Genomic DNA, 27,548 nt, shown 5'->3' with positions numbered 1-27,548 from the left:
GAAGATTAGTGATGGGGAAATGTGATAACATCCTCAGAGAGATCCTTGGCATTGACAAAAACAAACTGGCTAGTCTGTTCTGGAGGACTTTTTGGTTGGTGTCTACCAGATGTGCTTGGCCCAGCAGTGCTACTGGGCTTGTCCGAGGTGCATGTCGAGCAATGAAACCGTTCTGTATACACTCGTTCAGTGTCCAGGCATTGCTGACTTGTAGAGTTATGCTGAACAGCTGCTGTTGTGTGTGGGACGGATCTGTCTATTGGCCAAGTCCTAGTGATGATTGCCTTGCTGCCCTCCTTTAATCAGGTGGGTAACACGGTTTTCTTTTGCCTGGTGGTGAAAGAGGTTGTCTGGTGGATGAGGCTGAAAGGTACGAGGACAGACATTCTTCTTTCGTAGAGTCCCCATCAATGTTTTCAAGTTTTACTTGTAAAGGAGACTGAGAGTGAATTTATTGAAAGGTGGGTAAAAATTGTGTAAATAGCAAGAGTGGATGGTACCAGTCTAGAGTAGACCTGTGAGTTGGAGAAAAGGAATTGGAGAAGGCACTTGCCCTTGGTGTTCAGGGAGATCTTGGACAGTAGGGTTCTTCAATTAACCCTAGACATTCTCCTGTATCAGAAGGACCAAATCACTATCATCCTCTTTTTCCCCCTTTTCTTTCACTGTTCTATACTATGCATACTTCTCTTCTGTTTTTTTTTTTTTGTATACTATGTGTACTTTCTATTTTTTTTTTCTCATTTTGTTATGTGTAAACATCATACTTTGTCTTTGCATCGTCCCTCTCTTCCTTCACCCTAGTGGCAAATAAAAGAAATCGTCATTATTATTATTAAAATTTTTGCAAAATGTGATATCTCCAGTAGTCAAAAGCCTGCTGTTGAGAATTCAGTGCAGATGGGCAGGACATGTTCAAATGCAAGATGATTGTAGTCTAAAAATTCTTTTGTATGCCCATGAAGTAGGGGGAATCAATAGTAAAGGAAGACTCCTGCTAAAGTATAAGGATTAGTTGAAACAATCACTAAAATCCCTATGTAACATCTTGAGAAAGTTTTTGCTGAGATCAATCTGAGTAGTGTAAAATGTATCCTGATGCATCTAAACAATTTGAGTTGAAGAAACAGCACAATGAAAGGATTTTATCTTGTAATCAACAGACACATTTGTCCAACCCCAGGCAAAATCAAAATCATCATTGTTTCCATTGTGACTTCAAAGAAAAATCCATACTGGGACTCAAATTATATTCACATATCCATCGCAAATAGATGAACCTTCTTTTCTTTTTCCTTCTTATATATTTTTTAAATTCTTTCCTTCAAATATTCACTTCAAAATTGATGGGAGTAGCCATTATTATTATTATTATTGTTCAGTAGTTTTATTTTTATAACGTGCTTTCACTTCACTACCGAGCGCAGCTCTGTGCGCCTTGGGTATGTGCTGTGGTTTGCTGTGGTGCTCTTATGTTTACTGTATTGAAAGTGTTTTGCGTAGAATGTGTGCAGTACCCAGTAGTGCAATTTTCTGTATGTTATATATATTTGTAAGTCCTGGTATTTTTGTTATGTATTTGTTTGAATATTTTTTTATTATACCTAAGGCACCTACTATGATAGGAATTGTTTCTGTTTTTAGATTCCACATTCGAGTTATCTCTATTTCCAGGTCTTTGTATTTTGAAAGTTTTTCCATTTCTTTCAGAGAAACGTTGTCATCTGCTGGTATTGAGATATCAATTAGAAAGCATTTTTTTTCTTCATGATCTTTGACAACTATATCTGGTCTATTTGCCTTAATTTCTCTATCTGTGTGTATTGGCATATCCCAGAGTATGGTTGCTTTCTCGTTTTCTGTGACCTTTTCTGGCGTGTGTTTATACCATCTTTTTTCTGTTGTTATTCCATAGTGTTGGCATAGCTTCCAGTGTATATATGTCCCAGCTCTGTCGTGTCTGTGAATATATTCCTTCTTAGCCAGGACTGGGCAGCCAGAGATAATATGATTTATTGTTTCTTGTCGATCTCCACATATTCTACAGTTACTTGTTATATTTCTTTTCATTATGTGTTTTTGGTAATTTCTGGTGGGGAGGCTCTGGTCTTGTGCAGCAATTAAAAATCCTTCAGTCTCTGCTTTGAGTCCTGAGCTTCTCAGCCATTGCTGGGATTTTTCTCTGTCTATTTCTTTCGCATTTAGTTTAGCGCAGTATTTACCATGTAGGGGCTTTTCTTGCCATCGTTTTATCATGGTCCGTTGCTGTTCTAGTTTTAGTTTGGATTTCATTTGTTTTATAGCTTTTGTTGTTTCTTCTTCTTCTTCTTCTTCTTCGTATTTGTTAGGTAGATTGATTTCTTGTTTGTATTTGTCAGCTTCCTTAAATACTGAAAACAGTTTTTTGTTTTGCTCGTGTTTTGTGGCTATTTGTATTAGTTTCCCTTGCTTCTGGAGTAGGTATTTTTGCAGTCCTATGGTGGTTATTTTATAATAGTTTTCTAGCTGTATAAGACCCCTGCCACCTTCTGTGCGTTGTATATATAGCCTTTCTATGTCAGATTTTGGGTGGTGCATCCTATATCCTGTCATTATTTTTCTTGTTTTCCTGTCTATTTTACATAGTTTGTTTAGTGTCCAGTTAAGGGACAGCTAAAGTGTTGATACCCATTATCTTGTTTTTAGCATTGAGCTCTGTTTTTAGTATTGATCTAACTCGTCTATAGTACTCTTTCTTTATTTTTTCTTTCATTTGTGTATGTTGTAGCCTATCTAGTTCATTGACTCCTAAATACTTATATGGTTGGCTTTCGTCTAGTTCTCTTATTTCATTGGCTTTATCTAGTGTTATATTGCTACTTTTAACTAATTTTCCTCTTTTCAGGGTTGCTTTGGCACATTTTTCTAATCCGAATTTCATTTCTATTTCCTTGGTAAAGCCGTGTACTGTCTGTAGTAGTGTTTCTAGCTCTTTGTCGTTTTTTGCATATAATTTTAGGTCATCCATATATAGAAGGTGGCTGACTGTTTTTCCATAGCATTTGTAACTGCATCCAGTTCTATTTAGCAATTCTGTTAAAGGTGTGAGTGCCAGGCAGAACAGGAGTGGAGAGAGCGTGTCTCCCTGGAATATTCCTCTTCTAATGGGGATGGCTTTCGTTTTCACAAGTCCCTCTTTTGTTTGGAGCTGTAGCACTGTCTGCCATTTGTTCATTGAGTGCTCTATGTATTTTATGATAATTGGTGCCACCTTGTTTATGGCTAGTGTTTCCAGAATCCACGTGTGGGGAACACTGTCGAAAGCCTTTTGGTAGTCCACCCAGGCCATACTGAGGCCTTTCTTCTTTCTGCGGCTGTCTTCAGTTATGGCTTTATTGATCAATAATTGATCTTTACAGCCGTATGAGCCCTTGCAGCACCCCTTCTGCTCTTCTGGAAACAGGTTGTTATTTTCCAGGTGTTTACTCAATCTCTGTGATATTATTGCAGTAAAGGCTTTGTAGATCGTAGGGAGACAGGTTATAGGTCTATAGTTTTGTGGTTTCTCCGTTTCCGTGGATTTGGGGATTAAGATGGTTTTCCCTTTTGTGAGCCATTCAGGCATTGTCTCTGGATCTGCTATTATGTTGTTAAAGTTTTATTATTATTATTATTATTATTATTATTATTATTATTATTATTATTATTATCATTATCATTACTATTATTATTATTATTATTATTATTATTATTATTATTATTATTATTATTATCCAATTGATTTGCATTTCATTTTATCATCTTCTGATCTGGTCTTAACCAGAGACCTAAGGCATGTATATATTAGATGGAGAGACTTCCTGAGGATGTGGGCAGTTAATTTTTTGTAGATTGTTGGTTTCCCAGTAATCTGGTCAAAAACTTTGTCACTACCTACCTTGATCATTCCCAGAGCACCAACAACAATGGGGATGGTTTTGATTTTTAACTGTCACATCTTAGATATCTCAATTTTGAGGTCCTTATATTTTGACAGTTTTTCAGATTCTTTAGTTGCGATTTTTCTATCCGTAGTTACTCTCATATGACAGTAACTACGGATAGAAAAATTGCAACAATTAACAGGCATGGTTTTTGTCTTAGGTCTTTTTTTTTGCCTGTCTTTATTTGCCCATAATCCCATAGGATGGTAATATTCTCTCCCTCAGAGATTAGGTTGGATTAGGCCCTTACTGCATTCTTTCATGAGAGATAGAGCCTGTGAATATCTAATTTTGGGTGGTGCATCCTGTTTAGAGTCAACAGTTTCCTGGTCTTTATGTTTGTATGCTTGAGTTCACTTAGATTCCAAATGATGACATTAAGGTTATACTGGACAACTGGTACCGCCAGGGAGTTTATAGCTGAAATTCTTTTCTGGGAGTTCAGTTCAGTATTCAGGACTATTCTGACACATCTATAATACTCTTTCATTGATCCATGTTGAATCCCTTTCCCTTCATGTACCCCAAGATACTTATAAAAGCCTTCTTGAGCCAGGTCCTTGATAGATGTATCATGATCACTTTGGGTCATGGTATTAGCTGTCAGTTTACTATGTTTGAATGAAGCTTTTATACACTTGTCAAGGCCAAATTCCATATTGATGTCATCAGTGAATTTTTCCACAGTTACTAGTAGCCCTTTCAGGTCCTTGTCATCTTTTGCATATAATTTCAGATCATCCATGTAGAGCAAGTATGAGATAATCTTATCAAACATTTTGTAACTGTAATTTATTCTATTCAGCTTGTGAGAATGAGGGAAGGCAGAAGAGGAGAAGGGAGACCCTGGAATATTCCATTATCTATTTTGATGTTCTCTGACACATACAATCCTTTCTCATGGTTGAGTTACAATTTTGTGTTTAGGTATTTCTCATTGATAATGTCACAAACATATTTTAACTAACATAAACTTTGCTTATGATTAAACATTGCTTGGCACTAATATTATGGTAATTCTCATTATTTTGCTTTTATAGTTGTTTGTGGTTCGGCATTGTGCTCTTGTGCATTAAGAATCAGTGCTTCTGTTTCTGTTTTTTGTCCATAGCTTTTGAGCCATTGTTGGTTTTTACTTAAGCTCACTTCACTGTCAATCCTTGCAGGATATTGATCATGGAGTAATTTTTCTCTCTAATTCTTCTTTAATATGTTTTGTAGTTCTGTTTTCACGTTGTTTTATGTCTGACAATTTCTGTTATGTTGTCATTTGAGATCAGTGTATCAGTGTAGTTTGTTTATGTTTTGTATTTTGTTGCCTCCGTGTGTATAGAGAAGAGTTTTTTTCATTGTGTTGCTTTATGACATATATTAGCCTTCCACTTTTTGTTTCTAAGTACTTTTCTAGTTCAACTGTTATCTTATAGTAGTTTTCTGTATCAAGTTGTGACCTGAGTGGGGTAGATATATTGTCTGTGTTTGTTTTGGGGTAATGACTTCAGTTTGCTGTAGATAGTTTTCTGGTTTTCCTAAGTTTCTCAATTCACTGATCCTCCAGTTTATTATGCTGAAGCTGTAATGTAATTTATAACAGATATGGCTATCCTTACTTTTAGCACTGAGCTCAGTGTTTAAGAGTCTAACTCTTCTGTAATATTCTCTCTTAATTTCCTCTTTCATTTCTGTTGTTTTTTAGCTGTTTCATCTCTTCAATATTTATATGGATGACTGTGTTCTAATTTTCTGATTTCTGTGTCAATGTTGAGTGCATTGTTTTCAGTGCTGCTTAATTTGCCTCTTCTTAATGTCACTTTGGTACATTTGTGCAGCCCTCTGCTCACCCTGATGCCCTCGCTGAAACTATGGACAATTTTTAGAAGGTATTTATAGTGAAAATTTTATAATAATCCATGTATAGGAGATGGTTCATTGCTTGTTTATAGCACCTTTAATCCATGGTGATTTCATTTAACAAGTTTGTTAGTGGGGTCAGACACTAGCATAGCTGGTGGGAGACGCTAGGGGTAGTCCGCCTCAGGCAGGACGCCCCAGGCAGGACTTTTAAAGGGGTGGAAGTTTTGGGTCTACTGTAGGCAGTATGTGCTTTTTTGTGGGGTCCAGGGGCAGCAAACGGAAGGGCTGCCCTGTGCAGCACACACTCTAGCTACGTTAGTGGAGTCAGAACAAGGCAGAAAAGTAGGGGTGACAGTCAGTCTCCTTGGAAAATTTCTCTTATGGGTATAGTGCAGGTTTTATTGATTTGTGATTCATTTTTCGGTGTTATACTGGTTTCCAGTTTGTCGTCGTATGGTTGATATATTTTAGTAGTGTGTAGTAACCATGAGTGTGGAACACTGCTGAATGCTTTCTGGTAATCAATCCAAGTCATGTTGAGATTTGCCTTTTTCTTCTTATAGTCTTCTATAATGGTTCGATTCACCAGAAGTTGCTCCTTACAACCATACATCCCTCTCCAACATCCCTTTTTGTTCTGGTAAAAACATTGTTTTTTCCTGTTATAGATGACTGTTTTTTCCAGTTATAGATGACTTTGTAGGTTGTTGGCCTATAATTTTGTGGGTGTTTGGTGTCTTTGTTTTGGGGAATTAGGGTGGTTTGTCCTTCCAGCATACAGTTTGGTGTTGATTCCAGCTTGCTTATTAAATTAAATGCTGCTGCTATGTGAGTATAGGTGCTGGTGAGATGTTTCAGCTAGAAGTTGGGTATCTTGTCTATCACTGGAATTTTCCATTTACTGCTAGTCCTCAGTATGTCTGTGATCCCTTGACTTGTGATGGTTGGCCATACCTGTAGTGTTATTTTGCTCTTCCTTTCCTTTCCCTATTTATCCATTGTGCATTTTTGTTGTGTTGTTCTTTGCTCTGTATTCCTTCCCAGTATCATTGAACCTCTGATGTTGTTGGCATATCATCTATTGATAAGGTTTTTTTGTTTAACTTTCCATAGAATTTGGAAGAAGCATTCACATTTTTCATACTGTTGTAATGCAGCGAGTTTTTGCTGCTATGCTTTGTTTAATTTTTTTCTTTTACCTCCCAAGTATCTTATTTTTTATGTTGTATTGTTTTGTTACACAGGTCTTCTTTTTATTTTTCATTTTTGATCCCTCTTTCTCTGATTCACAGAGCAGAGATAAGTCTTTCTTTTGTTTTTTTAATTTTTTTATGTTCTGTTTCATTTTGGAGTTTGAGATTTGGCTGGTTTTTGTTTTTCTTTGTGAGGGTCAAGTCCAGTTTGCCTGGATATTACTACAGCTGTTAAGTAGATCAGGTCCTTTTGGTTTGTTGATATCTAGGGTATCTTTTGATGTCATCACTATTTCTTGTAAGGCTCTATTGTATCTGTTTATCCTTTCACAGAGCTGTTTATTTTTTTGTAGTCTGAGATGGTCATGGTGACTCATATTTATTGACTTTTTGATGTTTTCTTCTTCTATTTTTGTTATTTCTTTAGTCAGTTTGTCCCCATCATCAATTGTAGTTGATCAGTCATAGTGTACATTATTTTGCTTGTTGTTGTTTTTTGTGTTGTTGTTTTTTGTGCTGTACTATTTATTTCTGGTTTCGGTAGTTGTGTAGTGATTTTACTTTGGTTTAGCGTTTTATTTGTTGTATGCATTGTTACCTCTGTTGTGTTTCTTTCTTTTGTGGGGTCATATGTGTTTTCAGAGATATAATATTTAATGTGTTATTCCTGTTTGATTGTAGCCCATTGTTTTGAGTTAGATGTTTTGTCTTATTTTCAGTGTGGATTTTGTTTTTTCTGAGTTTCTCTATTTTGGTTTGTGGGCACTTTGCCTTCTTGCAGGATATATTGCTGGAAACATGTAAGAATATTTTCTGTGATTTTTTCCCTGATATCAGTATTTATTCTCTATATTTCATGTTTCTTTTATTATAGGTTGACTTTGCTTTTCATCCTTTCAGGGTTAATAAAGTACCAGTGAAACACTGGGGTCAATGCAATTGACTAGTCCCTTCCACCAAATTTTAGGTCTTGTGCCTTTAGTAGAAAGGATTATTATTATTATTATTATTATTATTATTATTATTATTATTATTATTATTATTATTATTATTATTATTATTATTATTATATGTTTGACTTTTGCTTTGTATTTGTACAAGTTGACTCCAAGTCTCACCCAGAGACCTCAAAAGACAACAAGTTAGAAGTTCAAGTTGGTGTTGTGCCTAAGGTGTCATATATTTGGTTTTGCACCAAATGTTGTTCTAGAGAATGTTTAAGAAAATTATAAGTTTGTTTTAAAATTTGAGATTACATAGACAGTATCTTTTCACTTTCTACTATTTTGGGATTTCCTGGTATCTGAGCTAGGTAGGAATCAGTCCCTTTTGCTATCATTCCTAGGGCACCTATGACAACAGGTATTGTTTTAGTCTTGAGGTTCCACATTTTGCTAATTTCTATTTCAAGTTCTTGCTCAGTTTTTATTATTATGATCATCATCATCATCATTATTATTATTATTATCATTATTATTATTATTATAATTTAAGGTGGTGAGCTGGCAGAATCGTTAGCATGCTGGGCGAAGTGCTTCGTGGTATTTTGTCTGCCGCTATGTTCTGAGTTCAAATTTTGCTGAGGTTGACTTGGCCTTTCATCCTTTCAGGGTTGGTAAATTAAGTACCAGTGAAACACCGGGGTTGATGTAATCAACTAGTCCCCTCCCCCAAAATTTCAGGCCTTGTACCTATAGTGGAAAGGATTATTATTGTTATTATTAATTTTAATGTTTCAGTGACTGATTTAATGCTCCAGAGAGATCCTCAGACTGAACTTCTAAAGGCATTCAAACTGTTTGATGATGATGAGACTGGAAAAATAAGCCTAAGGAACTTGAGGAGAGTTGCAAGGTATGATGTTGTTACCATTGTTATTTAACCCAAGGTTAGGCCTGGTCACGAAGGCCTATTACCAGACATTCTAGCCATAACTATCTCATCTTTTATTTTATTGTGACTTGGTTTAACTAGGACTACATTATCTATGTCATGTCTTGTTCTGTAAGGGTTATGAGTTTTTGTGTTGAAGTGCTAAGGAAGTGACCTACATATTTCAGGGAGGTCCTGTATGTCTGCTAATTGACTGTTAATCATTTTGCAACTGAAAAAATAACAATCTCTCTAGTACTGTGGCAAGATGCATGTAGTAACAGCTGGATGAATTTTATGATGACATCAGCACTTTTTTTTATTGTTTGAAAGAAGGTACAGTGTGTGATTTGTAGGAAATAACTATTTCTAGCATCCTTTCTGGATCTTTGTGGAGGTTGTCTTGTTGACAGCTGATGATGATGACAAGATGATGATAATGATAATAATCATTTCTTGAGAAATTTAGAAGTGCTTTATTTTATCAGTCCTGGAAGGATGAAAGGGTAAAGTTGACCATGACAGGTTTTGAACTTAGAATGTAAAAAGTTAAAGCAACAGACTTCTTCCAGTTTCTGCCTACCAAATTGACTCACAAGGCTTTAGTCAACCCAAGACTATAGTAGAAATTCAGTAGGACTGAACCTGAAACCACGTTCTTGAGAAGCAAGCTTCTTAATCAAACAGTCAGGTAGTCAGGTGTAATTTACTGGAGATTTAACTGCTATTTCTACTAAGTCTTTGTTGGTTCATGCATTACATAAAGTTGGTGAGTCTGATTTGAAGGAGACTTAGCAGCTATTTCTATCACATCTAACTATGAAATTTAGGTATGATTCCAATAAGATTTGGTATACTAGAGACATTTCCCCTCATTGGCTCACATATTAGGGGTGGCCAGACTTAACATTAAAGCTACATCTGATAAAGTTCAGAGATTTCTGAGCTACAAGACATAAACAAAATTTACACTGCACTGTGTTTGCATTTATATCTGTCCCATAAGTTGGATTGATAAAATAAATACCAGACTTAAAAAAAAATTTTTCTCTGTCTATCTATTCTATAAACTGTATGATGCATGTGTATGTACGGCAATGCTACATGGTAGTGAGACATGGCCCCAGAATGCTGAGGATGTGAAGTCTAATAAAAAATGCAACTTGTACACCCTGTAGTGTGTGCAATATTAATGTGCATGTATAGCAAAGTGCAAATGTATTGAGAGAAAAGTTAAGCATAAGCGGAATCAGATGCAGCATGGTTGTTTTAATCACATGATGTGTAGGGGTGAGGACAGTTGCAGTAAAGAAGTGCCAATTGCTTAGAGTGGATGGAACAGGGCAACACAGAAAGACACGGGATGAAGTATTGAAGGCTGATCTCAAGATGTTGAGTTTTATGGAAGAAATGATGGATCTATTTCAAAACGGGGGCACCAGTATTTTCTTAACGAAACACTAACAAAACACTTTGAAACTTGGGATACTGGTAGAATGTGTCATATAAAACATCTTTTACTCTTAGTCTTCTTAACAAAAAAACGTACATCGCAAGTTATTCCATGTTAAAGTTGTCGTATTTCTGTAATTTCAACCAATCACTGACGTCTATTCAGCTGAATAGAGTTACTGCTGGGCGGTCATAAAAATGTTATTCCCTGTGACATATTTCATCCGGTTTAATCGTAATTTATACGCATATATTGTTTATATAATAAATTACTCTGTGCGTATCTATGTGTGTAACAATTTTAGAGTTCGGATTCTAGAGTTAGGGTTAGTTTTAGGGTTAGGGTTAGGGTTAACAGTCTAGTTAGGGTTAGGGTTAGGGGATTAATACGATATACACCGTTACAGCACTGTTTTCAACTGAATAGACGTTAGTGATTAGTAGAAATTATCGAAATAAGACAATTTTTTACATGAAATAAATTCGAATACAAAAATTTTTTTCTGTTCTATAACACAAAATAGATAAGTATACGAAGTTTGAAAGTCTTTCCGTACCAAAAACACTACATAAAACATAAATGAAAACTGGTGCCCCCATTTTGAAATAGATCCGAAATGATTAAAGACCAAGAAGATTGGCATCTTGCTGTGCTTGAGAAAACTCGCCCACTACCGCAAAAATGATATCTTAAAACCACTCAGATACGCTTGCACATGCAAAGTCATGTCCTCCACTCCTCTCATGATACTACAGAGCTATTGTACTCACTTGCAAGCATATTCACTCATATTGCATCCCATGCCCTCCCCCACCTCAAAAAAAAAATTCTACTTCCTTTCCTCATCATCCCTGTCCACACTATTTCAACCAATCACCTCCTTTCTGTGCCTTAAGCCACTGCCCTTTTCCCCTTCTGCTACCATTCTCAGTATCCTCCCATGGCTATCATCATGACACACTTAGCCTCTTATATATCCTCATCTCTCATTCTCCTCAGCTCGTGGAGAAGGAGAGATAAGGATACATAAAACACAAAGACACAGATATATACATATGTACACACATATATATATATGTATATATTGTTATGGGTTAGACAAAGGCAACAGCAAATAAAACAACAACAGCCTGTAGGATTTTAGATGTGTATTGATATAAATGAATGGCATAAAACACACAGATCGAAGGCAGCTCAAAGCTGTTATAATCATTCGAGTCCAAAACACAAGCTGTTGCAAATAGTTTGAATATATATATAGCAGCTCTTAATGACTGGTGGATTTCCTTGATGGAAGTCGAAATTCCAACAGTTCCTACAGAAGTGAACAATCAAAACAAAAGGGAAGTCATCCTTACCATTTTCTTCTTGTGTTGTTGTTTACTGTTTATGTCATAAGTAGATAGAGACAGTGAAATAGAGGAGAAGGACAGAATGATGTCAACATTCTGCCTGTCATTTCAGCAGAAACAATGGAGAAAGACAGAATGAGACTTGTCATTCTAAAGTGAGCTAGTGAAAGATATAAATATCATAATCGCCTCTTGTTGTCTTCTTCATCTCACCAACTACTTTGAGGTCATCTCTTTCGCTGACCGACTTTAGCTAGGGAACACTGGGAACTACTGTAGGTATCTTCCTTATCTTCTATCAGCTATTGTTTGCAGAGGAGGGGTTAAAAGGGTAAATTGGAGAATACATAAATCGACTTGGTATCAGCCATGTGTAGAATGTCTCAGCTGTCAATTGTTGTCTCTCTGTGAGAAAGTGCTGTGGTACGCTAAAAGGGAATCTTGTAGATTCAGGTTTGGATCAATATGCCTAAATGAAAATCCACTTTTTTCTTTCCAAGTAAAACATTTTCATAACAACTCTCTCCCACTTAGGGAAAAGAAAGTTTCTCAGAAATTTTCTGTTACAACAACAAAGATAGCACATTTAACATCATAAACAAAACATAGAAGCATCAAACACGATGCAGATGCATCATACAACACCAAGCAAATAATATCATGCAAATAATAATAATAATAATTATGTTCTGAATTTTTCAGTTCAGGAAGTCCATTAGCATGAACATTGTCTCTGCTCTTAAAAGTTAATTTTTCATCCTGTGTCCCATAATATTTCCTTTCCATGCATTATCGCTGTGAAAACAACATCCATTCATGAACTTTTTTTTTCTTAAATACATGTTTTACCTGTGAATTTGCGTGTGTAAACTGGGAATGCATACAACGAGTTTCTCTGCCCTAGGTGTACGGAAAACACTCGGCGAGAAATGGAAGAAAATTTGAAGAAAGAAGAAAAAAAAAAACAACATAATAATGTTCTGAATTTTTCAGTTCAGGAAGTCCATCAGCACGAACATTGTCTCTGCTCTTAAAAGTTAATTTTTCATCTTGTGTTCCATAATATTTCCTTTCCATGCATTTACATAGTGAATAACAGATGCGACAGAAATGGTAACAGCTATGACAACTCCAATATCAATTTTTGATGCCATAGTGCGACAGTAATATAAATAATCAGAGTAGTATTCCTTTGGATGATCCAGCATCTAATTGTAATCATTTCTTTGTTCATTATCTTTTAAAATCTCACAAGCACTTTGAGATCTTAATCAACATATAGAAAAATGTTCATGTCGTGATAAGACTAAATGTAAGCTCTCTAATAATTGTAATGTCGATAATGTAATTTATAACTGTATAGTTAGCTCTAAGAACAATAATAATAAAATTATAAATAAGGTTTATATTGGATCAACAGCTAATGAAATTAAAAAAAGAATATCCCAACACTACCAGACCTTTAAAAATCCTAATTTAAGTAAGTCTACAGGCTTAAGTAAATATATATGGGAATTAAAATCTAGGAAAAGAGAGTACACCTTTAATTGGAGTATTATAGGTAGAGCCCACTCCTATAATATTGGGAATAAAGTGTTTATTATGCATAACAGAATTTATGAAACCACCACAGTCTAGAGATGAATTATTAAACACATATGATGAACGTGGAGTTAAATGTAGGCACCAAAGTAATATTACATTTAGTAAAATGAAGTACTAAATCCACAACCCCTGAATTAAATAACCATATAATTTTATTTCTAAAGCACTTGAGTAGGCGTAGGAGTGGCACCTTGGGCAAGTGTCTTCTACTATAGCCTCGGGCTGACCAAAGCCTTGTGAGTGGATTTGGTAGATGGAAACTGAAAGAAGCCCGTTGTATATATGTATATATATATGTTTGTGTGTCTGTGTTTGTTTGTCTGTTTGCTTGACAACTGATGGTGGTGTGTTTACGTCCCCGTAACTTAGCAGTTCAGCAAAAGAGACCGATAGAATAAGTACTAGGCTTACAAAGAATAAGTCCTGAGGTTGATTTGCTCGATTAAAGGCAGTGCTCCAGCATGGCCTCAGTCAACTGACTGAAACAAGTAAAAGAGACTATATAAATAAAAAAATAATTCAATAATTTAAATAAATATATGAATTAAATACTACTAAAATTATATAATAACAAATTATATATATCTTCCAATATAGGTAAATTTGAAAATAATAGAGGATAATTTAAAATTAAAACTATGTATAGTGTAATTACCCCCCTTGGTACTAATCGCCTATAGATACCCATAGTTCCCTGCTATCTTCTTCCTCTAATCACCATCTTTATACCAGAAAAATAGGAAGATATGTATTTGAATTTTTCTTGTTATATATCACATTTAAACACAGACATTTTTATTCTGATGTATAATGTTATATCTCACATTCTGTATTTGACATATATTTGATTTTACATTATTGATAGATATATACTAATTCATATTTATAATGTATAATTTATAAATTTTAATTCTTAATATTACAAAGTATAATTTTTATTTTTAATTTTTAATTCTTAATTTTTAATCTTTAATGCTTAATTGTATTGATTATTTTTTAGAGTGATGTAAAATTAGATATATAATATTTTGAAAAAGAACCTGACGATGTGTAGGAATAATTGAAAATCTGACGACTGCATATATGTATTTATATATGTATATATATTTGTATACAGTTGTGTAGATGTATATATATTGTAATCTTCCAATACTGAAACACATGTATCCTTCATATTTAATAAATTTAAGTATTAACTAAAGTAGGAGATAATTAATGAAGTATAACATATACCCTGCTGGTAATTTTGGTTATGTCCCTTAAGTATAATTTCGTGATGTGCAGACTGACACCATGAGTTTACTTTCAGAATATACACATTAGGTTATTTTTTTTTGTATTATCTGAAATAGAATACCCACATATCGATTAATCCCCCAAAATTGAATTAATATTGACTTTTATCAGATACTTTGTATATTTATAGATAAATATATAAATATATGATAAATAAGACCCCAAGGTATGATATGTAGATGCATATAATGCTGAAGGGTTGCACCTGATGGATTTGGAAATTTGTTTTCCCAAATTATTTAAATATATATATATAGGGAGAAAAACTAGAGGTAGTTGATAGCTTCCGCTATCTGGGCGACCAAGTTAGTAGTGGGGGTGGGTGCGCTGAAAGTGTAACTGCTAGAATAAGAATAGCCTGGGCCAAGTTTAGAGAGCTGTTACCTCTGCTGGCGACAAAGGGACTCTCACTCAGGGTAAAAGGCAGACTGTATGACGCATGTGTACGAACAGCCATGCTACATGGCAGTGAAACATGGGCTGTGACTGCTGAGGACATGCGTAAGCTCACAAGGAATGAAGCCAGTATGCTCCGCTGGATGTGTAATGTAAATGTGCATACCCGTCAGAGTGTAAGTATCTTGAGAGAAAAGCTGAACATAAGAAGCGTCAGTAGTGGTGTGCAAGAGAGACGATTGCGCTGGTATGGACATGTGGTGAGAATGAATGAGGATAGCTGCATGAAAAAGTGCCACACCCTAACAGTTGAGGGAACCCGTGGAAGAGGTAGGCCCAGGAAGACCTGGGCTGAGGTGGTGAGGCAAGACCTTCGAACATTGGGCCTCACCGAGGCGATGACTACTGACCGAGACCTTTGGAAATGTGCTGTGTGTGAGAAGACCCGGCAAGCCAAGTGAGATCGTTGCCAGTGCCCCTGGACTGGCTCTTGTGCGGGTGGCACATAAAAGACACCATTTCGAGCGTGGCCGTTTTCGTGTGGGTGACACTTAAAAGCACCCACTACACTCTCTGAGTGGTTGGCGTTAGGAAGGGCATCCAGCTGTAGAAACTCTGCCAAATTAGATTGGAGCCTGGTGTAGCCATCCGGTTACACCAGTCCTCAGTCAAATCGTCCAACCCATGCTAGCATGGAAAGCGGACGTTAAACGATGATGATGATGATGATGATGATATATATATATATATATATATATATATATAATAATATAAATAATATATAAATATATGCATATATCCATACATATATGTACATACCTACATATATATGTATATATACATGCATATATGGGTCCAGGACATCAAAAAAACGTTGAACACAATGAGAAATGAAAACATAAAAACAAAAACAAACAGAGAAACGAGACATGGAACATAAAGAGTATACCCCTTTGTCAGTTGTCCCTGTTTCATCTACTTCGCATTTCGATAGTCAACAGATGAGATCCAGAGATTCTCAGTATAGAAAACACTTAGTAGTGCTCAAATGATTCAAATTTAGACTCCGATGTCTTTACAGGGGTAAAGAATGGCTTTGAGAGGGACTGAGTTGGGCAGATATGGAGGCAATTATGCAGAAAAACAAATTAAATATAACAGCTTGGGTATGAAATACAAAATATGTATATATGTGGGCATGCAAAATGAGAGAAAGCAAAGTGTGAAGGTTTTCAGGTGATGAATAATTAAGTATAAAGATATACACAGATATTCATATTAATAGATCAAACTTACACAGAGCACAAATCATCATCATCATCATCATCGTTTAACGTCCGCTTTCCATGCTGGCATGGGTTGGACGATTTGACTGAGGACTGGTGAAACCAGATAGCCACACCGGGCTCCAATCTGATGTGGCAGAGTTTCTACAGCTGGATGCCCTTCCTAGCGGCAACCACTCCGAGAGTGAAGTAGGTGCTTTTACGTGCCACCGGCACGAAGGCCAATCAGGCGGTACTGGCAACGGCTGCGCTCAAAATGGTATATTTTATGTGCCACCCGCACAAGGGCCGATCCAAGGGCACTGGCAACGATCTCGCTCGAATATCCTTACACAAGCCGCGGGCACAAGTGCCAGAAAGGTGACACTGGGCACAGGTGCCATCATGATTTCACTTTCGCTTGCCCCAACAGGTCTTCACAAGCTGGTCTTCAAATGACAGAGAAAATTAAATGAGAAGAAGAAGTAAGGTATTATAAGTCCAACAGCTGTTTCTAGGGATCTTGGAGATCTGTCATAATGTTGGTAGATATAGTTCATCACAGTATGCAGGTCGTAATGGAAGCAGTCAACATTGGATAAATCAATTCTCCATCATCGAGGTAGAAAAGATCTACCATTTCAGATCATGGTGCAGAGAAGTTCAAAGGTGGAATGATTAAATGTGGAGAGCAGGCAAGTATTAGAGGGAGGAAATAGGAGGCTCAGTAGGTTATGGAGAGCTAGTTCAGGAAGAGGTTAATAATGAGGGTATTAAGGTAGAGATTGAGAGATGAGTGGGAGTGGTGGGATACCTTTCAATTACTTCCCGAGCACAGCAAATCGCCAAATGTCTTGATCACTTTTCATCATCTTTGTGAGACCCAACATCTGAAGATCATGTTTCACCACCTTGTCCCATGTCTTCCTGTGTCTATCTCTTCCACAAATTCCATCCACAGTTAGAGATTAGCATGTCGTTACACAGCTGTCCTTGTCCATATGCACCACATGACCATACCAACAATATTTGGGGCTGAAACTGGAAAAGCGTATATTATTTGACACATATGATAAAGGACCAAGACTTTTGGCTATTTGCTGTGATGGATCTCCACGCCCCCAGAAACAGCTGTTGGACTTATAACACCTTACTTCTTCCCCTTTAAATTTCTCTGTCATTTGTGCTCTGTGTAAGTTTGATCTATTAATATAAATATCTATATATTCATACTTGCACACCACATCTGATGCCTCTTCTGCCCAATTTTACTCTCAAGATGCTTACACTCTGTTGTTCATGCATATTGACATTGCTCATCCAGTGAAGTATACTAGCTTCATTTCTTTCATGCCTTCACGTGTCCTCTCTTCGGCAAAACCACTGTAAATAGAAATGCATAGCATTTTAACTTGACCTGAAACCTTCATACTGTGGGTTGCATTCAGGGTACACATTCCTCTCAGAGTTAGTCAGATGCTAAAATGATAACTGTGAAGATTAACCATTTAGCATTAAGATTATTCTACCAAATATAATACTTATTTATTCACATTGTTTTGAGTTAATTATAAATTATCTCATAGCTTTGAAATTTTGCTGTTGTAATTGTTTAATTTTAGCTTGACATTGTCGAGTAGATGTGAGAGGCCAAATTTGGCCAGTTTGAGCATAAAGCAGGTCGAATATTTGGGCCAGATAAGGGCCAGTTTAAATGCCAAAAGGTTAAGACTTTTTGTTTGGTCTATTTTCCAGAGAATTGGGTGAAAACTTGAATGATGATGAACTTCGAGCTATGATTGATGAATTTGATAAAGATGGTGATGGAGAGAGTAAGTATTATTTTTTAGGTCAGTCCTGATCAGAGGTGCTCCAGCCATGACCATCCTTTTTTTTATCCACATGTATTTAGGACTACATTTTATAAAATTTCCTTTCTTTGTCAGCCTCACCCAGCAGATCTTTCATCAAAGGTGTTTTCAGCTTAGAACATCCCATTTTTCATACATGTGTAGTGTATCTACATTATATAATGTCTTTCCTTGTTGTTTTACATCCCTTGTCAGCTCCTGGTTCAGCAAAAATACATTATCTAATGTGTCCTTTTTGTTGTTAATCACAACTTAGTCCTGATCCAGCAGACATATACTCAAAGGTGTCCAAGCCATGACTATCACATCATTTATTCGTGCAAGAAAGTTTGACAGTCATTAATTTCACTGTGTCATTTGTCATTTCTTTCCATCATGCATTTGAAATAATGATGCACAAAATCATTAACATGTTTCCAAGATCTATGTCAGTACAAATCTGTTTTATTCTCAAAAATTGAGACTATGGATTCAACTTAATTCTATGGATGATTGGAGTGTAATGAAAATAAATACGGCATGATGTGGGTTTGCAAAGTAGTTCTTCCACTATGAAGCCTTCTGAAAACTTAACATTCATGACCAAATTTTCAATGCTAGCTTTTTGAAAAATTGGATGAGAATTTTATGTTGGACTTAAAATTATAGAAGTTGTCACAAAAATGCTGCAATTCAGCTAGACTTACAGTCCTTCCCAGACAAAAGTCAACAAACCATAACCAGAGTATTGGTTCATGATCTTGTTGCAATTTAAACTGTAGCTCAAATTCTGTCATGAAAATGTTAGCAAAATTAACTGCCTTGCGTTTTCCATGGCATACCCTTCATCAGAGGAAGTTTTTTCCAAACTTCATTGTGTTGCTTTGTAATACAAACTTCAATCTTCAGTGGAAAATAGATGTTTTACAAAGTGCATGCATGCTTCTACTCTTTCATTATGAAGAAACACTAGAGGATATTTTTTTTTAAAAATTACTTTCTTCCATTTCTGAAATTATTTTGTCAAATTTTCTTCTGTAATTGGGTTTTGGATCAGCAGGTAATTCTTCACAAAATGTTATTCTTCCCAAGCTGAAATTTACTCATCCTTGTCCATAATTGTGACAGTAACTCCCTTATTTGCTATTTTGATAACTTGTGAATAGATTTATGTTCTTCATGTATTTTTCATTATCCTTGTTTTAGTTTGGACATGAAGAAGACAGACATACTGTTGAAATATTGTTTAATAAGCATATAATACTCTTCTAATCATATTATCCACTGAGGTCAACTTTGCCTTTCATCCTTTCAGGGTCAGTTGATAAAATAAATACCAGTTGAACACTGGGGTCAATCTAATCAACTAGTCCCCTCCCCCAAAATTGCTGCCCTTGTGGCAATATTTGAATCTATAATTATTATTAAAGCAGCAAGCTGGCAGAATCGTTAGCATGCCAGGCAAAATACTTAGCAATATTCTGTCTGTCATTATGTTCTGAGTTCAAATTCTGCTGAGGTTGACTTTGCCTTTCATCCTTTCAGGGTCAATAAAATAAATACCAGAGAAACACCAGGGTCAATATAATCGACTAATCCCCTCCCCAAAAATTTGAGGCCTTGTGCCTCCAGTAGAAAGGATTATTATTATTATTATTATTATTATTATTATTATTGTTCAGTAGTTTTATTTTTATAACGTGCTTTCACTTCACTACCGAGCGCAGCTCTGTGCGCCTTGGGTATGTGCTGTGGTTTGCTGTGGTGCTCTTATGTTTACTGTATTGAAAGTGTTTTGCGTAGAATGTGTGCAGTACCCAGTAGTGCAATTTTCTGTATGTTATATATATTTGTAAGTCCTGGTGTTTTTGTTATGCATTTGTCTAATATTTTTTTATTATACCTAAGGCACCTACTATGATAGGAATTGTTTCTGTTTTTAGATTCCACATTCGAGTTATCTCTATTTCCAGGTTTTTGTATTTTGAAAGTTTTTCCATTTCTTTTAGAGAAACGTTGTCATCTGCTGGTATTGAGACATCAATTAGAAAGCATTTTTTTCTTCATGATCTTTGACAACTATATCTGGTCTATTTGCCTTAATTTCTCTATCTGTGTGTATTGGCATATCCCAGAGTATGGTTGCTTTCTCGTTTTCTGTGACCTTTTCTGGCGTGTGTTTATACCATCTTTTTTCTGTTGTTATTCCATAGTGTTGGCATAGCTTCCAGTGTATATATGTCCCAGCTCTGTCGTGTCTGTGAATATATTCCTTCTTAGCCAGGACTGGGCAGCCAGAGATAATATGATTTATTGTTTCTTGTCTATCTCCACATATTCTACAGTTACTTGTTATATTTCTTTTCGTTATGTGTTTTTGGTAATTTCTGGTGGGGAGGCTTTGGTCTTGTGCAGCAATTAAAAATCCTTCAGTCTCTGCTTTGAGTCCTGAGCTTCTCAGCCATTGCTGGGATTTTTCTCTGTCTATTTCTTTCGCATTTAGTTTAGCGCAGTATTTACCATGTAGGGGCTTTTCTTGCCATCGTTTTATCATGGTCCGTTGCTGTTCTAGTTTTAGTTTGGATTTCATTTGTTTTATAGCTTTTGTTGTTTCTTCTTCTTCTTCTTCTTCGTATTTGTTAGGTAGATTGATTTCTTGTTTGTATTTGTCAGCTTCCTTAAATACTGAAAACAGCTTTTTGTTTTGCTCGTGTTTTGTGGCTATTTGTATTAGTTTCCCTTGCTTTTGGAGTAGGTATTTTTGCAGTCCTATGGTGGTTATTTTATAATAGTTTTCTAGCTGTATAAGACCCCTGCCACCTTCTGTGCGTTGTATATATAGCCTTTCTATGTCAGATTTTGGGTGGTGCATCCTATATCCTGTCATTATTTTTCTTGTTTTCCTGTCTATTTTACATAGTTCGTTTAGTGTCCAGTTAAGGATGTTGTAGCTGTAGCTTATAACTGGGACAGCTAAAGTGTTGATACCCATTATCTTGTTTTTAGCATTGAGCTCTGTTTTTAGTATTGATCTAACTCGTCTATAGTACTCTTTCTTTATTTTTTCTTTCATTTGTGTATGTTGTATCCTATCTAGTTCATTGACTCCTAAATAATTGTATGGTTGGCTTTCGTCTAGTTCTCTTATTTCATTGGCTTTATCTAGTGTTATATTGCTGCTTTTAACTAATTTTCCTCTTTTCAGGGTTGCTTTGGCACATTTTTCTAATCCGAATTTCATATCTATTTCCTTGGTAAAGTCGTGTACTGTCTGTAGTAGTGTTTCTAGCTCTTTGTCGTTTTTAGCATATAATTTTAGATCATCCATATATAGAAGGTAGCTGACTGTTCTTCCATAGCATTTGTAACCGCATCCAGTTCTATTTAACAATTCTGTTAAAGGTGTGAGTGCCAGGCAGAACAAGAGTGGAGAGAGCGTGTCTCCCTGGAATATTCCTCTTTTAATGGGGATGGCTTTCGTTTTCACAAGTCCCTCTTTTGTTTCGAGCTGTAGCACCGTTTGCCATTTGTTCATTGAGTCCCCTATGTATTTTATAATAATTGGTGCCACCTTGTTTATGGCTAGCGTTTCCAGAATCCATGTGTGGGGAACACTGTCGAAGGCCTTTTGGTAGTCCACCCAGGCCATACTGAGGCCTTTCTTCTTTCTGCGGCTGTCTTCAGTTATGGCTTTATTGATCAATAATTGATCTTTACAGCCGTATGAGCCCTTGCAGCATCCCTTCTGCTCTTCTGGAAACAGGTTGTTATTTTCCAGGTGTTTACTCAATCTCTGCGATATTATTGCAGTAAAGGCTTTGTAGATCGTAGGGAGACAGGTTATAGGTCTATAGTTTTGTGGTTTCTCCGTTTCCGAGGATTTGGGGATTAAGATGGTTTTCCCTTTTGTGAGCCATTCAGGCATTGTCTCTGGTTCTGCTAGTATGTTGTTAAAGTTTTCTGCCAGCTTTTTATGCATTCCTGGCAGGTGTTTTAACCAGAAATTGGGGATCTTGTCGTGTCCAGGTGCCTTCCAGTTGCTTAGTCTTTGCAGTGTCTGGGTGACCTCTTCAGTTGTTATAGGGGGCCCAGAGTTGCTCAGGTGCTAAGTTCCTTGTTTTAATGGTCCTTTTCTGGGGTTGTTGCTTCACCGACCATATTTGTTTCCAGAATTTCTCTAGTTCTTCTGCTGTTGGTGCTGCAGTAATGTCTATTTTATTTTTACCCAGTTCTTGGTAGAGTTTTTTGGGGTTGGATTTGAACTGTTTGTTTTGTTCAAAGAAACGTTGGCGTTTCTCATACCGGCGGATCCTTTGTGCTTTGGCAAGGATGTCTTGCTTTAGTTTTTCTTTTGCCTCAGGTAAGTCTTTTTCTGTAATGCTGTATTTGTACAGTATTTTTGTTTTCTTCTTGTTACTTAGTTGTGTTGATTGTTTACTAATTTCGTTGAGAATCGATAAATCTTTTCTCTTTTTTAAATTTTGTTCTGGATGTTATTTATCTACAAGGTCTGTTTGGGTGGTAGAACTCCTGTTCGGATGGGTTTGAGTGAGTATCCTGCTTCTTTTGTGGCTGCAGTGGCTGCCGCATATATTATGTCATTTAGCTCAGTGATATTGCCTGTTGTTTCTGTGGTTGTTAGTTCCGTGACGGCCAGGTTTATGCTATTTATTATTGATGTTGTTTTATTGTCTATTTTGATTTTTGGGAGATATAATCTGTGGTCCATTCTAAGATCTGTGGTTTTCAGTTCTTTGGTTATTCTCATTTTCATAGTATCGTAATTATTAGGTTTCCCTTCGTTATTTCCAGGCTTTATATTTGTTTTGCCTTCCTTTTCATTCATATGTTTGCCTGTGGTGTTCTGGTTTGGTGCTTTTTGTACACTATTATACATCTCTACGGTCTGAGTTTGTTGTTTTTTGTTTACTTCGTTTTTGCCGGAAATGTTACGTTTGTCCTCGTGTTTTGCTATCTCAGTGTTTATATTATTATTCGGCATTGCTGTGTGACTACTATCTAGATTTTCCTGATGTATTTTTCCTTTCAATTGTTCTATTTCTATTTCTGATATTTTTTTTGCTTTTAGAATATATCTTCTTATGTTAGCTAGTTTGTTAGGGTTCATTGTTTTATCGAGGTCTATATTTACATTATTTTTCTTCCATATTTTATATGTATGTGTTGTTGCGTTTTCGTTTTTTGGGTAGAGCACTGCTGTGAAATAGGCGTGTAGGATCGAAATGTATTCCTCACGTGTCCATTTATGCCGTTTTGGTTTTGTTTGCGGGACATGAGGAACAACACCCGGTCCTTTATTTTGACGGTCATCGTTTTCGTAGGGTACCAGTTCATTTATTTCTGTTGTCAGATTGTTTTGCATGTTCAGATCTTCGTATTTTTTTCGTAACAAGCTTACAGTACGCACTTCTTGGGTGTAATAATACCGGTGTTATTTAATCTGTTTGTAATTTTTTTGTACATGGTGTTTTTGGGTTCGAAGATGGTTTGATTTTGATGTAACACGTGTGTTTACGATCGCTGTGCGGGTAGTGGAGGTATCAAGTTAAAATACATCATTATATTTGGAAAAATAGACATAAATTTCAATGAGTATTACTTACTCGGATATAGTCCAACCCTTTGTCAGCTATTTTTTGGCTCAATGCGATGTCTTTATTTTCGATGTTTTTATTATTGTTTTTATTATTATTATTATTATTATTATTATTATTATCATCATCATAAGTTCTACTTGTTCTTCATTTCTTGCAAAATATTTTTATTTTTCCAGTTGATGAAGAAGAATTCCTCTCGATCATGACAGGTGATACCTGAAGCTGAGATTTTCTGTCCAGCCTTGCTTCAACACCATCGCCAATCAGCTTAACTAAGTACATGGCTGACACTGAAAACTAAAACACTGCTGGAACCTGTACTACCAACACCACAGCCTTAGCTGCAACAGTCATTAAATCAACACACACAGAGCATCAGCACCACCAACAACAACAATACCAACACCAAACTTCCACTAATATAGCATTTTTACTGTCACCAACATCTCCATTAACTGCAGCAATGCCACCACTACTAACACTAACTCAACAACCAATGACACCATGACTAGGATCCTCTATGTGGTAGTGAGATATGGTAGAGATAGCAGCCAAATCTCTTTCAAATCACACCCTACTAACTTAATGTATGTGTATATTATTATGTGAATGATCCAGCAAGGGAGACCTCTGCACGGTAGTTAAACCTGGTAGAAATAACAGTTAAATTTCCCTCAAATCACTCACTATTGCCTTATGTATGTATATATGTATGAACCAGCAAGGAAGATTTCTACATATTTACTAGACCTTGTAGAAAATGCAACCAAACCTCCCTTAAAGCATCTTAGAAGATGTACTAATTATGTGGTCTTGAGTTTCCTGAACATCAGAAAAAATTGGATAGTCATAGCTGCAATGCCTTTGAACGTAAATCTGCTTGGTCAGAGATGACCTTGGGCTAAATAGCAACAGAAGCAACCAACACTACACACTAGAGAGCTTCTACATGGTTGCTCCACCTGTAGAAACTACAGTCAAATCTCCATCAAATCACTGTCTTGTGTATGTATTATTCAACAAAGAAGACTTTTGTATAATAGTAGAAAAATATCAGCCAAATCATCATCAAACCACACTCCACTGTCTTATGTATGTATATATGTATGCATCAGCCACCAAAAGCAACCTTTCCATAATAGCTAGATCTGCTAGAAATATCAGCCAAATTTGCATCAAATTGCCCTTTGCTGTTTTAAATAAAGAATGCATCAAATAATGTAGTATTTATAAAAAAATGCTACAGTAATTGTTGAAAAAGATGATGATGAATACTTTTGGTCATACGTTTGCGCAATCAGGACTAACCTGAGACTACACAACAACAATATACTACATTAAGACCACTCATCACCGGCACTATTACTACTGCATAACAACTACCAGTACTACATAGTGTACCACAGCTACCACAACCATGGCTGCCAACACAACCATCAACATGAACATGATCATCAAAATGTGCACAGTTACTAGCAGTGATTAACTCCTACCAGCATGATGGCCAACAGCAACACACGGCCACCAACACTAGCAATATCATTGATGCCAAGTGTTGCTACCATTAACATTATCCAGATTTTTTAATACCAAATATATGTCCTCTGCTGGTAATATATATATATATATATATAAACATATATATTTATTCTGAAAGGCAGATATGAGTGACTGAACAGATAATATAATCAAAAGTATGTAACAGAAAAATCAGCTGGGCTACTGGATCAATAATTTGTTGAATCAAACTGTACATTAGCACTATATATATGTGTGTGTGTATGTGTGTATACATACGTATATATATATATATATATATATATATATATATATATATATATATATATATAGGTTCAAAAAAGGAAAAAGACAAAAAAACAACGACGTGAGGACGTGATACAGATTGTGTTACTGGACGCTCGGGAAAGGAAAGAAAGATAATTTGATGTTTCGAGCGCAGCTCTTCGTTGGAAACAAAGAAAGTCCAAAGAATGGAAAAACGGAGGAAGAAAAAATCACCACCGATATCTACGAGGTTACATTGTGGAATGACCAGAAGGGAAAGGGTGGGGGAAAAGTTCTTTCTAAGATAGGAGAGTGCAAGAGGGAGGTAAGTATGTGTGCGTGCGCGAGGGTCCGTGTTGATATGTTCGTGTCTTTTTTCTAGATGTTTACAATATCAGGACTTTAACCCACATGGATCTATGCGGGATTGCATCTAAGGATTTATGAACTTATTTCTACAACATTGTAAAGTTGAACTGTGAACTTTTATGCTTCCTTTTTCTTCTCTCTCTTCATTTTCTTATTCCTTTACTCCTGTCCTCTATGTCATCATTTCATTAATCTATACCCTTCTCATTTTCCCTATTTGTTTCTGTTGATGGAATATCCCATACTCTGGGATAACCCAGAAACAGCTGTAAGACTTTGAATTTTTTCCAGTAATAATAATGTATACGACTTGAGATGTTTGCTTTGCTTTAACGTTTGTTGTTCTCTTTAACAATTATATATCTGCTATATCGGAACTCTGCAATGGCTCCATAACTACCATCTTGGCTACAACCTTGGAGCCCTAGTAATCCGTTACAGCACTTACCTAGCGTACCTAATTGTTTAGATCACCTGTGAACTAAACCCCCATACTTTGTATATATACATACATATATATATATTTACATATATATGTATACAGAGAAAGTTAGTCTTACAGATGTTTCTAGGATATTAGGGATATCCCTTCAACAGAAACGATGTGAGATGGTTAAATAGAGGGAAATAGTAGAGTTCAATATAAGGGGTTATTTTGGTAAAGGAAGGAAATAGGAAGTATAAAAGGAAATAAGAGAATAAAAATATATGTAGGATGTTATAGTTGCAGATATATATATACACATTCGCCAAACCTTTTTCTATTTTCTCTCCCTGTTTATTTCTGTGTTCCTTTCTGTCAAAGAGCGTAGGCTTAAAACGTAAAAGATTTTCTCTCTTCCTGAGCGTTAAACTAATACATCTGTTTGTTGTTTACACACCTGTCTTTGTCTTTTGTTTTTTGTAAATTCTCACTATATGTATACACAATATATGTATACACAATATATGTATACACAATATATACATACATACATGCATGTGCTGATGAAGTGAAGATTTGTTTATTCAAGCATCCACTACTAAAATTTCATAAGGGACAGAAACATATCTAAGCAATGATTCAGATAGCCACCATAAGTAAAGAAAGTGAGTAATAAGTTGATGAGTCAACAACTATTCATTTATAAATACCACACTCTTTACAGTGTATTGAGTGCTCTTTTCCTTTATACACATTCCTCAATATTGTGTTTGTTATTCAGGTAGATCATACCTCATCTGGCTGAATAAGGATGGTAGCATTGATGAAGGGATGATCCATAGTATTTTTGAAATACACTTCTTTTGCTCTGAAACTTAAAGCCTGTCCATAACAGGTTTAGTCTATATGTTCAGTTTTTTATATACCTTAAATTCTATTTTTGATCAAGTACTCTAAGTTTTTGTTCAAGCTAACGACACACCATATATATCATAACATTCCATTGTTTCTATGTACCTTTCATATTTTCAAGGGACTTTTATTTGACATATAAAATTTCAAGTTAAAATTATTTCTTTTTTCAAAATAATTCTTTGTTTTTTTCTTTCTCTTCTGTCTACTTCCTGTTTCTCCTCTTTCTTTCTCTTCTTTTATCTTCTTCGATCTTGTTTACATCAAGCATCTCAGATACAAAACATCATAGCAAAATCACTGCTGGCTATAATTTCTATAAAAGATCTATAGAAATATCTT

General features: G+C 35.8%; 1 protein-coding gene across 1 annotated transcript in view; it reads left to right on the top strand.

Moving 5' to 3' along the window:
• Positions 1–26,748, top strand: part of LOC106880996 (centrin-3) — a 70,017-nt gene extending 43,269 nt beyond the window's left edge. Inside the window, exons 4-6 of the mRNA XM_014931179.3 lie at positions 8,749–8,863; positions 18,004–18,080; positions 23,893–26,748. Coding sequence (XP_014786665.1) covers positions 8,749–8,863; positions 18,004–18,080; positions 23,893–23,936 — 236 coding nt within the window. The 3' untranslated portion in view covers positions 23,937–26,748. The remainder of the gene's footprint in view (positions 1–8,748; positions 8,864–18,003; positions 18,081–23,892) is intronic.
• Positions 26,749–27,548: the final 800 nt, after the last annotated feature.

This window comes from Octopus bimaculoides, chromosome 28 (genome assembly GCF_046866305.1).
Source record: "Octopus bimaculoides isolate indiv1 chromosome 28, ASM4686630v1, whole genome shotgun sequence".
Lineage (NCBI taxonomy): Eukaryota > Metazoa > Mollusca > Cephalopoda > Octopoda > Octopodidae > Octopus > Octopus bimaculoides.
Note: the sequence above shows the minus strand (reverse complement) of the source record. Positions and strands in the feature narration are given on the sequence as shown.